Source organism: Colias eurytheme, chromosome 9, assembly GCF_061535395.1.
Source record: "Colias eurytheme isolate Ceu_HAF_F1 chromosome 9, ilColEury1 Martin Lab GWU primary, whole genome shotgun sequence".
In the NCBI taxonomy this organism is placed as follows: domain Eukaryota; kingdom Metazoa; phylum Arthropoda; class Insecta; order Lepidoptera; family Pieridae; genus Colias; species Colias eurytheme.
The window spans coordinates 3,991,020-4,008,369 of record NC_142988.1 but is presented as its reverse complement, the minus strand read 5'-3'; the positions used below and the strand labels follow the sequence as shown (position 1 = coordinate 4,008,369).

Here is a 17,350-nt window from a genome sequence, read left to right as displayed (position 1 = left end):
GCCTAACGTCTTATAAACAAAGCTACAGTATAATCAGAAAATTTTAAAGTTCTGTAAGTAATTAGTTTGGATTAATAAATAAAACAATGGAAGAATTGCAAAAATTAACTTTATTAGACTGTGTTGAAAATGTTCAATACGAGCTGAAAGTTCTTTTTTATTCTTTTTTATGAAAAAGTACTTACTTTTATTATATTATAAATTCAATTTTTTAATTGGACAGTACTCCAAAACAGTTTATTTTTATGTTCTAGAAAACTTTAATACACTCATTTGAATGCTGCGTCAAAAAATGCGGCTGACAGTATACTGGATTGCGTTCCGTTTTAAATTGTAACCAGTATAACTGGCTATAAAGGAACGGCTTCACAGTATACTGAATTGACGTCACACCTTACAGTGGTCGCAGTGCATAACGGAATACATCCATTATAATATATAGTGCCACAAACTTATCTGACCCGGTGACAGTGTCACTGATGTCGCTTTCTTTTATATAAACAAAATATTCCGTATGGGCGTATTCAGAAAGAAAGCTTGAAACTTATAAGCGCTTATAAGCGCTTATCGGCGCTTATAAGCGCTGGTAACCCGAGCAGGAAAATATATGAACATGCGCTTATAAGCGCTGATAGGCGCCGACAAGTTTCAACAAGTTTCAACAAACTTGTCGGCGCTTATAAGCGCATGTTTATATATTTTCCTGCGCGGGTTACCAGCGCTTATAAGCGCCGATAAGCGCTTATAAGCGCTTATAAGTTTCAAGCTTTCTTTCTGAATACGCCCTATGAAAAGTCTGTGAAAATGTGACATTTCAAAATGGCGGCACGTAGTTCCAGTTTTTGCCACCGGGTCAGATAAGTTTGTGGCACTGTAATTATCATGCTACTGAACAGATTTTGAAAAATATTGTTATGTTATCAGTTTAAAGTTTTTTGATATCTGTAATAGTTACGGAATAATCGCCTGTGCACACATAACGATTACACCCTGTATAAGCTTGGTTTCAGGTCGTGGTCTTTTGGTAATATCATACATAAAAAATAATTTACCACGAGCTATTAGAAAATAGTGTAATAACCTTATAATATAGGTACACTTAGATAAGAAGTTTTAAATCTTACAAATAAACGAAGTAGGTAATTATAACGTCCATGATTCTTCTAAGCATTGAACACACATGTGAACGCACCCCATGGCGTCTTCTTCTTCTTTTTTTTTAGTAGCAACTTCTGATCCCACTGAAGGGTTAAGGGACAGATTGACTTTGACTGTTGACATAATTTGACAATTGACATTTGACACTTGACAGTGAATTCAATTGTAAAATGTAAATCATCAGCATGGTTAATCGCAAAATTAACTTAAAATAAAGCTGTTTTTTAATATCAACGTTGATTTAAGTATACTAAAATGGACACGAATGAAGGCACAGGGAAAAATGTATGTATACTACTTTATCATTGCCTTACTTTTTATTTTACTATTGCAAGGTAAATAATAACATAACCATATTTTCAGAAACGCTACTTCCACAATACGGGAGAAGATGAAGAAAATAAAAATGAAATGGAAGTATTTCATGTAAAAATGAAACCTCTTTCTAAACATCATATACAAGTAAGACATATATATTTCATACAAGTATATTACAAAAAACATTAAACATTTTTGTGTTTTCGCGCTCGCTCTCAACTCCACGCCCTATAATGTACAGTTTAGCCGCTCTGTTTTCACTGCGATAATTATTAAAATTCACTTATATTAAATTATTATAAGTTAAGTATATAATGTTTATTTTTTATAGAAACTGAATTACAATAATAATACAAAAAAATTTAAAAGTGATAAAAATAAAGCATTATCTGGAAAGGCACCAATTGATAAAAAAAAATTAGAAAAACATTCCCGTGGTGAAGGCTTTGAAGGGAAAGGTGTTAAGCATCCCCTGTATGCATTAAAATTAAAGAAGAAAGAAAATAAGTATAAATATGCTCAAGAACAGGCGGCTAGAGCAGATATCCTACTCACAGAAAATGCAGGGTATGTATACCTATATTTTATTTTATTGTTCTTAAACTCAAAAGATTTTAACGTAGTACATTTTTTATTCTGATATTATTGAATTTTTAACTTTCAACCCTATTTCATCAAATATATACTCTATAAAAGTAAAAATTCATAACAGTTGATTTATACAAATTTCAGTTATTTGGAGGTAGATGAAGGCCACAGAACTACAAGTATAACTCAGTCAATGATTGCTGAAAATGTAGACATCACAGCTGCAACAAAAATATTTGATCTAAATTTGGATTTTGGTCCTTACCGAGCTAAATATTCTAAGAATGGCAGACATCTCCTTTTGGGGAGTAGTAAAGGTCACTTGGCTGCGTTTGATTGGGTTACTAAGAGATTGCATTGTGAAATCAATGTTATGGAATCTATTCATGACATAAGGTAATCCCTGAATTTAATTTTAAAACATTACAACTCAGCTTATGCTTTAGAAAGTTACTTATTAGCTATTAATAATTTTTGTGACTGTTACAAAGTTGTTAAATTTTTTGATCTAATCTATTTTCAACATCCTAAGAGACCTCTTATATAGCGAGTTGGTTTGATTTTTCTTTTCACTTTTTTTCAATAATTCTTTTATTGTTTTCATATTGTACTCATAAAAATTACAGTTGGTTACATGTAGAAACAATGCTAGCAGCAGCACAAAAGGAATGGCTATATATTTATGACAATACAGGGACAGAAATCCATTGTATTAAGAAAATGGATAAAATATTAAGGATGGAATTCCTTCCATACCACTTCTTACTTGCAGCAGTGGTAAGTGATTTTTTTTTATGTAATTTAGATTATTAAAACTAAATAGGTCTAATAGCATATTTTACTAATATTTCCTCCAAATTTTCTTTATTTCTTTACCTTTTTCTATAAGTGAATATTAATAACTTATTTTACAGAATGAATTTGGCTTCATGACATGGCTAGATATATCAATAGGAGAAATAGTTGGTCACTACAACAATCAGTTAGGGAGAACAGCTGTTATGACACAGAATCCATACAATGCAACAATATGTTTAGGTAATTCTAAAGGGGTTGTATCTCTCTGGTCGCCCATGGTCAAGAAGCCATTAGCGAAAATATTATGTCATAAAACGCCATTGACAGCTATTGCGGTTGATAAAAGGGGAAGGTAAATAAAACTTTTAGATCTATATTAATTTATAAGATTAGATGTTGAAATAAATTAAGTCAAGCATTGCTATTGCATTGTTAAAGAAGGTAAAATACAAAGATGTTCATTGCAAAATGGAAATTTTATACAAACAGAAACAGCCTTTTTAAGAATCCATTTGAATTTTAAATAAATTGTTTATTGTAATTAACTAATGACCATAACTCTTCCAGATTAATTTATTATTTAATAATGACAAATATGCAATACCTATTTAAGTAATAAATCAAATACTGTTTTTTTAGTTATATGGCAACCACTGGTGTAGACAAAAGTTTAAAAATATGGGACATTCGAAATTTAGACGGACCCCTGCAACATTACAAATTAATGTCACCAGCAGTTGATTTGGATTTCTCCCAGAAAGATATGTTAGCTGTTGGACTTGGTGATATTGTTGAAATTTATGAGTAAGTAGTTTTTTTATGAACTTTTCTTATGAAATAACCGAATATTTTTTACATTTTAATGAATGACACTTCAAATAATATGTTTATACTTGGTGATTTTTCTTCAAAATTCAGACACTATATTTGGATTGTCCATTAATTTTATTTTTATTACAGTAATTGTTGTACACAAACCTCGGATAAAGCTTATATGAGACACAAAATGGCCAGAACAATTAGCAATTTCAAGTTTTGTCCATATGAAGATGTGTTAGGAATCGGTACTTCTAAAGGATTCACTAGCATCATTGTACCAGGTAAAAATTGATTTTCATATTGAATTAAGTGCTTTTCTTTTGTTAATTTTATTGAGATAATCTATAAAACCTATGTATTGAATTATCCAGTAATATAATGATAATCAAAATAGAGTATTTATTTGAAGTGAAACTTCTTTAGTTCGTTGAGAAAATTTCAAGGTCGAGTCATGGCAACACCGTCACGTCATGGAGTAGAGCGACGATTTTGGTATCTTTTAATCTGGCCAAGGAAGTTTCACTTCTGACACGTGTGCTCGGCACGCACGCTCTTTTATCTTTATACTAGATTTCCGCCCGCGGCTTCGCCCGCGTTTTCAAAGGAAAACCCGCATAGTTCCCGTTCCCGTGGGACTTCCGGGATAAAACCTATCCTATGTGTTATTCTGATGTATAAGCTATATTGTGGTAAAGTTTCATTCAAATCCATTCAGGAGTTTTTACGTGAAAGAGTTACAAACATCCATACATCCATACTTACAAACTTTCGCCTTTATAATATAACTAGCGGTCCGCCCCGGCTTCGCCCGTGGTACATATGAAAAATAGATGTTGGCCGATTCTCAGACTTACCCGATATGCACAGAAAATTTCATGAGAATCGGCCCACCCGTTTCGGAGGAGTATGCAGACTAACATTGTGACACAAGAATTTTATATATAAGATATTAAGAATTAAGATAATTAATTTTTAATCAATTTCTATAGGCAGTGGTGAGCCCAACTTCGACGCGTATGAAAGTAATCCCTACCAGACGAAGACGCAACGGAAAGAAGCGGAAGTTAAAGCTTTACTTGAGAAAATACCTGCGGAACTTATTACACTTAATCCGTTTGAAGTTGTCGAAGTGGATGTACCAACTATGAAGGACAAAATTGAAGCTAAATCTAAATTACTGGTAAAACTACTCATAATTTTTTTAATTAAAATTCAGTTTGAGTTGAAGTCACTACTTTTAAATTCTCAATTAAAGCATAAATCTCTTTAAATCATAATTTTTAGTGTTCTTTATATTTTTTTTCAGCATGTCAAAAATAAGAAGATTGATATTAAACCAAGACATAAAAAGAAAGGTATTACTGATATTGCAAGAAAGAAAATAATCAAGGAAGTAGCAAGAAAGGTGAGATATATATAGTTTCAAGGATGTCTGTATATTTATTATATTATTTTATGTATAATTGTTATAAATTTATTATATTAAGATCTTACAATCTTAGAACTCAACTTACACTTTTTTCTTTGCAGGAACTCATTAATCAGGCAATTGAAGTAAAGAAGATGCTGAATGAACCAGAAAAGCAAGAGGCGCCGAAACAATCATTTGGTGTATTAGACAGATTTGTTTCAAAACCAAAAACAAAGAAATAAAATCACTTTGTACAAGAAATATTTCTTTTATTCACAATAAACTTTCTTTATTAGTGTATACTTTTGATTGTTTCATATTTACATGATTTATTTACAAAGTCAACATGATCACAAAATAATATGTAAAAACATTCTTTAAAAGAAAATTGTCACAAAATACTGTAAAATTGATAGTTAACAAGGTATGTCAAATAAATCGCACAAACCCTCTGATCCACGCAATGAAAACGAAAAATCATGCTTTGTTATCGGTGGACTTAATCTTAAAAGATAATCTGAAACAAGAAATATAAAAAGATGAATATCACAGTAGGAAACCTTGTTTTACTTTATGATTTGATAATACTTTTTCTTTAAATTTTACAATTGTAATAATATATACAACTTACTTGAATTATTTGTAATATTGCTTGACCCTTCTGTATAACCCTCAACTTCTTTGTCAGTACTGTCTTCATCCATATCCTATAATAATAAAAATCACAGTCATTTTTAAACATCTTATGTAAATTATAATAATTTAAAGGTCGCGTCATGGCAATACCGTCACGTCATGGAGTAAGGCACAAGTTTGGTATCTTTGCATCTGGCCAAAGAAGTCCACACACACTCTTATTTTAACAGCAAAATTTTTCATTCACTTTTATGACTTATTTTATTAATTTACAATTTAATTACCTTTTCCTTGTCAGCGTCACATAAAAGGATGACTCCCACTGGATCATGGGACTTTAAATGAAGGAGGCAGTGTTTTTCATCCTGAAATTTCATTATATTTATTATCATTAAAACAACAAGATAAAGATTTGGTATATTTTTGTTTATGTGAAACTAAAGAATAACAGATTATATGCTTTCTCAATCATTGTTTATAAAAATTTCTACTAATATTTTACGTTTGTATTAAAAGGATGCTACATCTTTATAAAATAAGGCTTCTTAAATCCATCAAGCCAGAATAAGTGTCTAATGAAATATTTGAATTAGGGTCTAAAATACTTTAAAGATCTAAATGAGTTTATTTCTTTGTAATCTATATATATATAAAACTCATAGGTGACTGATATAGTGATCTATCAATGCACAGCCCAAACCACTGGACGTATCGGGCTGAAATTTGGCATGCAGGTAGATGTTAGGACGTAGGCATCCGCTAAGAAAGGATTTCCCGAAATTCTTGCGGGAACAGGGAAAAACGGGGATGCACGTACAAAGTCGTGGGCGGAAACTAGTTATGTATACAGAGTTGCAAACATTTTCACAAAAATTTATATTGGATATAAATATTATTTCATATCATCAACTGCCGATAAACAGAATTGTCTTATAACCAACCAAATTCCTATATATTATTCTTGTTTGAATTGACGTAAGTACAATACAAAGAAAAAAACGCATTTCAATTCATTCAACGTCTTAACATATCCTTGTATTTTTAAATAGCTGCGCTTTGTGGTTTCACCCCCGTAGCTCCGTACCTGTTGATATATAGCCTATAGCCTTCCTCGAGAAATGGGCTATCTAACACTGAAGTAATTTTTCTAAACGGACCAGTAGTTCCTGAGATTAACGAGTTCAAACAAACAAACTTTAAAGCTTTATAATATTAGTATAAATACAAAACTCCATACCTCAAACGGGTCACAACCAAAGGCCAGCTTGGTACCAAGCTGACATTCCAACACCAATACTTGTTCATGTTCAAAGCACTTCTTGATATCTCTCTCGGTAACATATGAGAGTGCCTTATTGTCTTTATCGTCAAGTACATTTTTAATGCTTTGCTCAATGTAATGCATTTGTCTGAAATGTCAAAAATTAATTGTTTATAGAAAAAGATAATATAAAGATATGTTTGGCTCAAATTGAATTATTACTTTTGGTTGTAATTCATTTAACAAATATAGGCTATTGTATGATGTGTGTGAAATTGCAGGTCAGAGTAATCAGCGTAATAGTGAAGGTTTAATAATTAATTTGTGATTATTTAAATACAATTTAATTATTATATGGCACACGTATATATTATGGCATGGCATTAATTTATTCAAATGCAACTCCAACTAATATGCCATATAAATCCAAATATACCTACAAAGCCAAGGGGAACTTGAATTTCAAGCATATGTTTATTTGATTAAGAGAATATTAACAACAAACATTATGAGGATAACTAAACATACTTATCTAATAAATTTTCATGCTCTTCTAAGCGATGGACTTGATTTCTCAATGTGCTTACTTTTGCACAAAATTCACTTGAAGTGCCATCAGGAGATGCTCCTCTGAAATATTTATTTTCAACATTTAAAATTTTTAAACACAAGTTTCAAAGCTTGCAAAATAAACAAACTTTTTTATTTTTATCACTTACATCCACTGTATACTATTTTTACTTCGCTTTTCTATGAGACCAATACCTTCCAAAACGTTGGTAATATCATAGATTCTTCGTTTCTGACGAACAGCTAATAGTTCTGTAGCCTGTAACGATAATTTCAACAACGGTATGAAAATATTTTCAAATCGTCGTTTTTTGGTGCCATTTGACAAGGCGTTTACTTACAACTTTCAGGTCCAAAACACCGTCCTTCGCTTTTTGCAATAGTGATACAAATCTTGTAGTCAATAAACCTAACGATTTCTCATATCTTTTGTAACTGTATCCACCTATTTCGGTCATATTTGTAGTGTTTATTAAATAAATTTCATAAAATAATCGTTTTTTATCAAACGAAGCACAATTTTGCGTTGCGGCGGGACCATAGAATTATTTTTCTAATGTTGGTAGAACCGTTACTTTTTTTTACCTGTTGTCAATGGTTAGGCCACAGATCACCAATAACGAAACTTTCCATACCACAGGCAGAATAGAATTTTGTTATTTAGACCACAAACAAGAAATGTGGATTGAACTGTGGGATTGAAAATAATTTTCAAATAATTTTATTAATTAATGTATATAAATTAATTTAATATAAGCTATGATAAAAACAATATTAATTTAAACAATAAAATTAATAATAGAGAGGTAAATGCTCAAATAGGCACAGAGAGCATTATATTATAATATATTCTGAAAAGACTGAAAACGAGAAAAAAGCCTAGACATCAACCAAAGCCAAATAAAGGCCCAATAGCACAGATTATATACTTAATATTTAATAAGTAACAAATAGTTGGGGAGCTGTGTTGGGGAGCGACAGCATCCGGAAACTTGTAGGAAACTTCATCCAAAACACGTTTCTCAAACGTGTGAAATTTATTCAAAAAAATCGTATACATTTTTTATACTGTGTATTTTTCATTTAGCTTTATTAATTATATTTTGTATTCTTTCTGTGAACGAAACGTCAAATAGTTAATGTCAATTGTACTACTCTCTCAAGTGAGCTCTCAAGTCTCAAGCATTGAAGCATTATTAGGTTTATTCCTCTGAGACTACTCTGATGTCAATTGTCAGGATTTGTTCTGTGTTCAGACAGGTGTTCAGAATCCTAATTTTAGAGCCGAAATTCCAAAACAAAACAAAAAAATTATGTAGGTACCATGAATAAAAAGTTGAAAACATTTAATTTTATATAGTGTAATACTCGATCATCAAAAGCAAGCAGATATCATCATAATAAATGTATTATTTGTATAAACATAGCATATGAATAAAAATTCAATACAAACTTTTATGGTGTGGGAATTTCGAAATAATAAATACAGATTACATATTATTTAATTAGTGCTACTGATGGAAAAGAGAACACTCGCTGTATTTTTATCAGAGTCATGTATAGACAAGAGTTATAGCAGCAAATCTAGTGATTGGAGTGATACACAAAGCATTACTGAATTAAGCGATGATGATGATACTAGTGAGGATACATTATTTTTCCCCTTAATGCAGTATCTATTAAGATCTAAGAAAAAAAGAGTTGATGATTACTTGCATTGTATTGAGTCTTGGACTGATGTAGAATTTAAGAATCGCCTACGATTATCAAGAGAAACAGCAAATAGACTTATCGGTAATAAATTTGAATTATGTTAGTAATTTTAATGTTATTTTTTACCAATTAATCATAATAATATTTACAGATGACTTGGAAAAATCAGGATTTATAGCTACCCACAAATTTGGACTAAAGCCATTAGAACCAAAACTTTGTTTTTATATCTTCTTAACGTTTATTTCAAGTATTGAATCATTAACACCAATTGCAACTAGGTTTGATATATCTATATCATCAACTTTTCGAGTAATCAGACGAGTGGTTGCTTGGTTGTTAACCAAATTAAATGATACCATTAAATGGCCAACAGAGATTGAAAATATAAAAGACATTAGTAACACATTTTACGAAAAAACTGGAATCTCAAATGTGATAGGAGTTATTGACTGTCTGCATGTGAAAATTGAAAAGCCCAAGAATGCAAGAGAATATTGTAATGCAAAAGGGTACTTTTCTATAGTTCTTCAAGCAACAGTGGATGCTAATTTAAGGTTCACAAATATTTACTGTGGAGAACCAGGTTCGTCGAATTGTTTTAGAACATTGAAGAAATCACCATTGTACAATACAACATTGAAGGATAAAAACTTGTTATTCCCATACAATGTATATCTTATTGGACATTCGGGATATCCTTCTTTGTCTTGGCTGGTGCCACCATATAGGGAAAATAAAAGATTAACATTGACACAGAGAGAGTTTAACTCTCTACATGTATCGGCAAGGAAAATAAGTGAAAAGGCATTTGCTTTATTAAAATCTAGGTTTAAAAGGATAAAGCTGTTTGGTGTGTACAGAAATATTGCTTTTATAACTGATACAATTGTAGCAGCATGTATATTACACAATTATTGTGTCAATGAAAATGATCAGTTAGAAGAGTGATTTAAAAATAAATTCACAAGATCAATACTACTACAGGTGAATTAGAACTAAACTAAACTCCAGATCTCAGATGATGTTGGATTATAACTAAATGTATTTAGATTTTTAATGTCTAAAATCTACTTAAATAAGAATAACATAACTTTTGGTAAGATAAAATTTTATACTAGTCAAGAATTGTTAAAATAGTTTTTCATTTATTTTTTACCAAGTAGAACTAGCTTTAAGAAATAAAAAAATATTAACTTTATTATAATCTTCATTTAATTTATTTACATATTTGCATTTTATTTGAAACCCTTCCTTTATTATTCCCTCATTTTTGTCTGTTTATAATTAAATAAAACTTGGTTTAAGTTTCATCACATTATATCTAGAACCTTTTAGCACTATCATTTATTATTATGCAATCCCTTTGGTTTCTCTATTGATAGACCCTATTTTTACTTGGTCATTCACCCAATAACTTGCGCAACAAAAAGCACTTCTCCCTTTCAATTTTGAGCATTTCTTCTTGATGTTTCTCCTTTAATTGTAACTTTTTCAAGGCTATAGTCTGTTTAATATCTAATTCTTTCTTTCTCAATGCAATCTCCTCTTCCCTCAATCGCAAAGATCTTTCGTATCTCTCATCTCTTGTTTGCTTTTGTTCTTCTTGCCTTCTTAAATATTGTAGCCATTGCTTGTCCAGTTCAATTTTAGCTCTGCGCTCCATTTTTAATTTTCTAAATGACGTACCATTTTTATATGGGAGCTTTCTGCTTAATAAACTGTCCTTACTCATTTGTTCTTGTACACCAGATGATATCCTATATGTGTCATTATCTTCATTGTATTTTCCGAGTATTTGATGCATTTCATTGTAATATTTAAATCCTGAGACTTGTCCATTATCAAGACAATCTTTATACTTTTTTGTTAGAGCATTTATTTTCCATCTTACTTGGTCTGGCGTTACCTAAAAAAGCCTTTAATATTACTAAATCTATTGTTAGTTAAAAATTGTTTTATATGTTTCCAAATAGACATATGAATTATACCTCAATGTTAAATGATTTTAATTCTTCTGCCATTGTTGACCACATTTTCGATTTTTTCTTAGGATTATCTAAAGTACTTAATTTGGTTTCATATAAATTTAGGAGCATCAATGTAGCATTTTTAGTCCAAATAACATCTGTAATGTAGGCATTAAAAACAAAGTGTTAACACGTTTTTCAACGCATCCATTTTTTGCACAATAAGAAATTTTACAGTACCTATACTAATGAAAAAATTCAGTGTATGCCTGGCAATATAAGTAAGTCAGTAGGTATATAAACTTCTGGTTGATAATTTTTGCTTACTTTGTTTGTTTGTTTCATGTGAATCAGTCTCTTCTTGATTAATAGTATGTGCATGACTATAATTTGTAATATTTACAGTTTGTTTAAAAGGAGATTCTAATGTGCCACCGCCTAAAAATGAAGAAATATATAGTTAATATCCTCATTATTACATAACTTGAATAAAATAATGGAAATAGTTTTTATTTATCTAACAACTTACATTGATTGTCGAGTATAGCTAATACCGCAACGTTATTATCTATGTTTTCATCCATCTCTGCAACAACTGTATTTATTAATTATGTTGGCGCTATTCTTCAATATCTTCAATATTTTGTTTGTATCTTACTATTTTATAAGGGTTTAAAATGTTTAAAACTTATAAACATTGATTTGTATACAAAACGGGTCGACAGTCGACTCACGACCACAGAGCAAGTAATATAGCTCACGACTGACAATTAACTTCTGACAGTTTTTAGATGACAATGACACAATGATACAGAATGAATACTCTGTGGTAAGCTCTGTGGGTTATCATCATCATCATCATCAGCCCATATATGTTCCCACTGCTGGGACACGGGCCTCCTATGAGGGTACAGGCCATAATCCACCACGCTGGCCAAGTGCGGGTTGGCGGATGACATATCGTCGAACTTTTGATTCTTCGACATGTCGGTTTCCTCACGATGTTTTCCTTCACCGTTCGAGCAGTGGTGATGTTACAACATGCGCAGATAAATTGAAAAATCAATTTATTTCCTGCGCGCTCGCCCGGTCTCGAACCCCGGACTTATCGATTCGAAGTCCGAGGTCTCACCACTGAGCCACCACTGCTGACCATTGAGTTATATGTACTACGTATTAGAGAGGACATCGGTAGGTACTACACTATTTTTAACACGAGCTAGAGTCAATCGTCTCAAATTCAATTTTTTTTGTTACATTGATTGGTTTTAATAATTGATAAGTTTATTCACATTTTTTTAATAAGATAAACAATATTTATTTGTTTCATTGATTGGTTTTAATTGATAAGTTTATTCACATTTTTTTTAATAAGATAAACAATATTTATCTGTTACATTGATTGGTTTTAATTATTTATAAATAATAAGAGGCAGAATATCTACAAAGTGTACGAGTCTATAGTTGTAAAAAACCCGTTAGCTACCGTTATTTAACTAAATTTTTGGTTAGCTACCCATAAAGTGCGATAAATAACGGTTAGTTATCCGACTGCGACCTATAAAAATGGTACTGTGTTTTGTTTTTTTGTAAGTCACTTAACGTAAACTAAACACAATTTAAGTATCTTAAATATTCATACTACAAACCTATACCTATAATAGACCGGACTCTCAGTGGAGTTTCGTTTGCAAAAATAGCGGACCTAAATCTGACTTCTGATATATATTGTATAGATCCCAGACATCCTATAGACAGATGTTGCCAACCAGTTTTGTGGTCCCCCTCCCCCCACCCCGGTAATTAGGTAAATATGGCATACAAAGAAAAAAATAAAAATTTCCAAAACATGCCGTGTGGGCTATCAAATGAAAGATCTTATTGAGTAGATCACGAATATATAGCATACTATAACATTTCTTACACTTTCTCTAAGATTTTTTAAGAAAATTTACAAAAATGCTCCATTTTTGAGTTAACTTTAAATCACTATAGATTGAAATCGGCTAGCTGGCAATTGGCATCACCGCGTAACACGCAACGCGCATTTCAAGCCACTAGCGCCATCTAATGGTGCTTATTAACCGTAAAAAGCAAAAAAAACGGTTAATTAACCGTTAATAACGAAAAAAGCATTTTTAACCGCACGGTTAAAATAGTTAATAACCGGCTTTACATCTATGTGTACGACTCACTAACCACCACGCGCCACCGCGCTTGTCGCACAGATTTTGTTCGTGGTGCCCTCTCTAGTAATAATACCTCAATGATGGATACAGATTAATGTTACCGCAATGCTACATTAAAAAAAGGGCATGTGCCGAGGATACGGTTGAGAGAGAGATTGTTCGTTTATTGTAAAATCTGTTTAAGTTGCTGTTTATAATTATAGTATAAGTAGGAAAAGAACTTGAAAAAAAAGAAAGTGAGTGCCGAGCACGAGCATACGTGTCAAAAGTGAAACTTCTTCTACTGATACTTTACCCTTTTTTCAAGTTCTTCTACTACTGATACTTTATGTAGTGATAACAAGTGATAAGTAATGATAAACTTATTCTTTCTTTTAAAACAAATTTTTTATCAAGGTTTTATCCTTATTTTTATCTCACAGAAAGTCCTTTTTAAAATTAACATATACTTCTTCTTGAATGGCTGCTCCCAATCATAGATAAGGAATAAAGCATGTTATCTGTGCGCTACGACCGCAACCAGCAATTAAATTGAAAAAAAAAAAGTAATCAGAAACAGGGCCCTGACAGCCTAGTTTCAAAATGGCTAGTTGTGGCGCTGCATTACTTCCTGTATTTTTTTTTCTACTTGTTTCCGGCTACGGCGCCATTTTGAGAAGCCATGTTATGACAATTGACAATAATTGACATTTATTTAAATGAAACGACCATTGTGTCTATAATTTAATTATTTTTTCTCGATTTTCACAATATAATAGACTTAAACGCGCAGCTGCTTATGTATTACGTTTTATTAATAACGCGCGAAATAAAACTAATAAGTGGACAGGTTTATTATCAGTCGAATAACTGAGTTGAGTGTACTGGTGTTTTGTGTATTTCCTCGCTTTTTGCTTGAGTTGAGATCCAAAATATCCAATTACTCCTTAGTTTTTTGATACGATACCTTCTACTAGTCTTTATAGTGTTCTACTGTAAAGAAGTGCTAAATTTGCCATGGGACTATTAAAGTGCTGTGTCGGTGGTTGCACCGCAACCAATGCGACGAATCGGCTTTTTTGTTTTCCGCAGAAAGATTATTTGAGGAACCTGTGGATGTCCTTTCTGGTGCCCACTAATTCCTCCCTCATCGGATTGTCGAAAGATCAACTTCGACACAAACGCGTTTGTGAGAAACACTTCGATAGATATCAGTTCGATGAAGAAGGCAAGAGGCTTAGGCATTCATACCCATGCCTATTTACGGATGACGAAATAGCGCACGGCGTGCCCCTGTCTTCCAGTGAAACTGGTGAGTTCTACCTGGAGCTATAAATAACATGATTAAAAATTATGTAAATAGCTTGGTAAGACAGGTTTCATGGCTCCAAACAAATACTTTGACATACTTTACATACCTTCTATTTGTGTTTGAATTATATTTTTAAATGTTACATATGTATTTACTTGTTACAGTACAAAATGCTCTGAGTGATCACAATTATCACAAAGTGGAATCAGATGAGAATGAAAATGTTACAGATAATATGTTGGTCATTGGAAGGGCAGGTATGTATTATGCACTCAAATTTTTATTTAAGCTATCCTATAATATGGTATTATATTTAACATAAATTATAATATAGTAATCAGGACAGGATTTTATAAGTTACGAGCTGTGCTCCACGGTTTCACCAGCGTGGCTCCGCTCCTTTTGGTCTTAGCGTGGTGATATATAGCCTATATCTTCCTCGATGAATGGGCTATCTAACACCGAAAGAATTTTTAAAATTGGACCAGTAGTTCCTGAGATTAGCGTGTTCAAACAAACAAACAAACTCTTTAGCTTTATAATATTAGTATAATATATTATAGTATAGATTTATATAAGTTCTTTGATTTTAGGTGATGATTATCATGAACATCCATCATGCATTCCAGCTATTCCAGTTGTTATGAAAAGACCTACAGGTATATGATTTATGATAGTTTATAGGTTGATAAATCCATGTTTGTAAATTTTAGTAAGTTTTTTATTCATGTTCTCAGATTTTACTATAAAGCTGTTTTTAAGAGAATTCCATTAGCTGTTATTAGATTCAAAGTTTCATATGTATGTAATGTTTGTAGGTACTTTATATTTAAAAGTAATTGTTTTGTTACCGATTTACAGATATGGCAGACCAAACTTCATGTTCCTTAAGCAAAGAAATAGAATTTCATACTCTTTGTGAAGATGCAGGTTAGTATTTGGTTTTATTTACTGGTTAACTTTGATTTTATTAGTGCAGATTGCAAGAGACATGGGATTTAGAAAAAGGTTTTTTTTTAAGGTTGACAGATGCTAAAAAATGTGGTGTTCATAAATTATATAACACATGTAGGATCACACAATATGTATAGTGTGCACTTGCACTATCTTTAAGTTTGTGGTTACTTAGATATGTTTATTGTATGTGACTTATCAATCTCACAGTTAAACTGCCATTGTTTAAATCTGGGGCTTACAACATTTGAATAGGAACTGTGGAATTGTCTTTGTATGGATGGGCTCACTACAAATACTAAAATAACTTTTATTTTCAGGAAATATAACTGAACCCTCAGTAGAAGAAAAAACTACTCATGAAAATAAGAGTATCATACAAAAGCGTAAAGGTAATTTATTATTAGTAATATAATGTACATTACAAGTGCTTTTCACATCTCTTTCAGTGATAAAATTATTATTATTAACCACACCACCACAATGAATCATCAAAATAAATTGTAACATAAATTTTGTTTTCAGATTTTATGAAAAAAAATTGCCCTGGAAAGAAAAGAAAATTTATGAAGCAAATAACCAAAATATCTGCTGATAGTTTGGGTAAAACAACCACACAAAATCTTAAACCGGCTGCTGCCTATGGAAATAATGAAGTATTGTAACTAAATTACTATTTTAAAAAATAGTAATTTAGTTTATCCAAGTTCCAAACTTCTAGTGTTTTACAGGGAAGCAAGTTGTATAATACATAATTATTTAAACGATAACTGTAACCAAAACAAAATTGGGGCAAATATAAGAGAAAAAATTCAAGATTTGGAGTTTTCCTGGTTAGGGTGTCAGAAAACACACAATATGTGTTTAAAAAAAATGTTTTTAACATATATTGTTAGGCTTCATGTCCATAACTGGAGCAATATTATAAATACAATTTTAAAGGGAGCTATAGAGGAGAGATATGTGCAAAAAATGGCAGGAATCCATAAAATTGCTTTAATGAAATATAAAACAAATAAATTAAGAAAAAGAGCATTAAATAAATAAACATTGAAAACGAAATCTGTTTTATTTTTAATACCTATTCGCAATAATAACGCTTGGAGCTTACTTAATATCTAGTACTTAGTCTGTGCCAAGCGCGGATCCAGGGGGGGGGTCACGGGGTCATGACCCCCCCCCTGGGCTAGGTCCACGACCTAAGTGGACCACTAATTTAATATTAACTTTTTTAAATTAACAAATTAATACTGTTCAAAATGATGTTTTTATTGAATTTTGAGACATAAAAGTAATATAGAACAATGAAATCAATTACAAACGGTAATGGAAGAGAATATAACAAAAATTATAGAAAAAATTTATTAGGGTCGACCTGTGGTCGTAATTAAAGGACAAAATACAGGTTTTTCGATTTTTGAAAAAATCTATAACTGCGGAATAAAGTGTAATGGTAAAGTTGTATGTAATTAATTTTTTTTCTACAACTTTTGCTGTTACACTTCACACAAAACCTCAAATATCGAAATATCCCAGTTCGTGGATAAGACATAAAATAGCAAAATTTTTTTTAAATGAACAATAGAAAATACAGTCAAATTACAACAAAAAATCGGCCAAATGCGCGTCGGACTCGCGCACCGAGGACTCCGAGCAAACATATTTTTTCATTAT

At 31.5% G+C, this 17,350-nt stretch overlaps 4 protein-coding genes across 6 annotated transcripts; 2 read left to right on the top strand and 2 right to left on the bottom strand.

Moving 5' to 3' along the window:
• Positions 1–1,326: 1,326 nt before the first annotated feature.
• LOC149905732 (WD repeat-containing protein 46) lies at positions 1,327–5,353 on the top strand. The gene is made up of 11 exons (XM_090105666.1): positions 1,327–1,443; positions 1,522–1,620; positions 1,808–2,043; positions 2,209–2,460; positions 2,691–2,841; positions 2,979–3,214; positions 3,502–3,666; positions 3,823–3,962; positions 4,671–4,861; positions 4,988–5,086; positions 5,212–5,353. The coding sequence occupies exons 1-11, from the start codon at positions 1,414–1,416 to the stop codon at positions 5,332–5,334; spliced, it is 1,722 nt and encodes a 573-aa protein (XP_089961792.1). The 5' UTR covers positions 1,327–1,413; the 3' UTR covers positions 5,335–5,353.
• A 4-nt stretch (positions 5,354–5,357) lies between these two features.
• On the bottom strand, positions 5,358–8,115 carry E2f2 (E2F transcription factor 2). Its single transcript, XM_090105667.1, has 7 exons — positions 7,901–8,115; positions 7,709–7,818; positions 7,518–7,619; positions 6,966–7,137; positions 6,013–6,093; positions 5,724–5,799; positions 5,358–5,609 (listed from the first exon to the last, which is right to left on the bottom strand). Exons 1-7 carry the CDS (start codon positions 8,015–8,017, stop codon positions 5,509–5,511), a joined length of 759 nt encoding a protein of 252 aa, XP_089961793.1. The 5' UTR covers positions 8,018–8,115; the 3' UTR covers positions 5,358–5,508.
• A 1,967-nt stretch (positions 8,116–10,082) lies between these two features.
• Positions 10,083–11,966, bottom strand: LOC149905730 (uncharacterized). Of its 2 annotated transcripts, XM_090105723.1 has the most exons (5): positions 11,901–11,958; positions 11,772–11,837; positions 11,570–11,680; positions 11,264–11,400; positions 10,083–11,181 (listed from the first exon to the last, which is right to left on the bottom strand). In XM_090105723.1, the coding sequence occupies exons 2-5, from the start codon at positions 11,824–11,826 to the stop codon at positions 10,675–10,677; spliced, it is 810 nt and encodes a 269-aa protein (XP_089961849.1). In that variant the 5' UTR covers positions 11,827–11,837; positions 11,901–11,958; the 3' UTR covers positions 10,083–10,674. The 2 variants fall into 2 exon arrangements, with proteins under 2 accessions (XP_089961849.1, XP_089961848.1); XM_090105722.1 differs by having other exon boundaries at positions 11,772–11,966.
• Positions 11,967–14,120: 2,154 nt separating this feature from the next.
• LOC149905729 (uncharacterized) lies at positions 14,121–16,738 on the top strand. Of its 2 annotated transcripts, XM_090105608.1 has the most exons (6): positions 14,121–14,722; positions 14,887–14,979; positions 15,316–15,381; positions 15,584–15,652; positions 16,202–16,332; positions 16,408–16,738. In XM_090105608.1, exons 1-6 carry the CDS (start codon positions 14,428–14,430, stop codon positions 16,429–16,431), a joined length of 678 nt encoding a protein of 225 aa, XP_089961734.1. In that variant the 5' UTR covers positions 14,121–14,427; the 3' UTR covers positions 16,432–16,738. The 2 variants fall into 2 exon arrangements, with proteins under 2 accessions (XP_089961734.1, XP_089961735.1); XM_090105609.1 differs by lacking the exons at positions 16,202–16,332; positions 16,408–16,738 and adding an exon at positions 15,997–16,162.
• Positions 16,739–17,350: the final 612 nt, after the last annotated feature.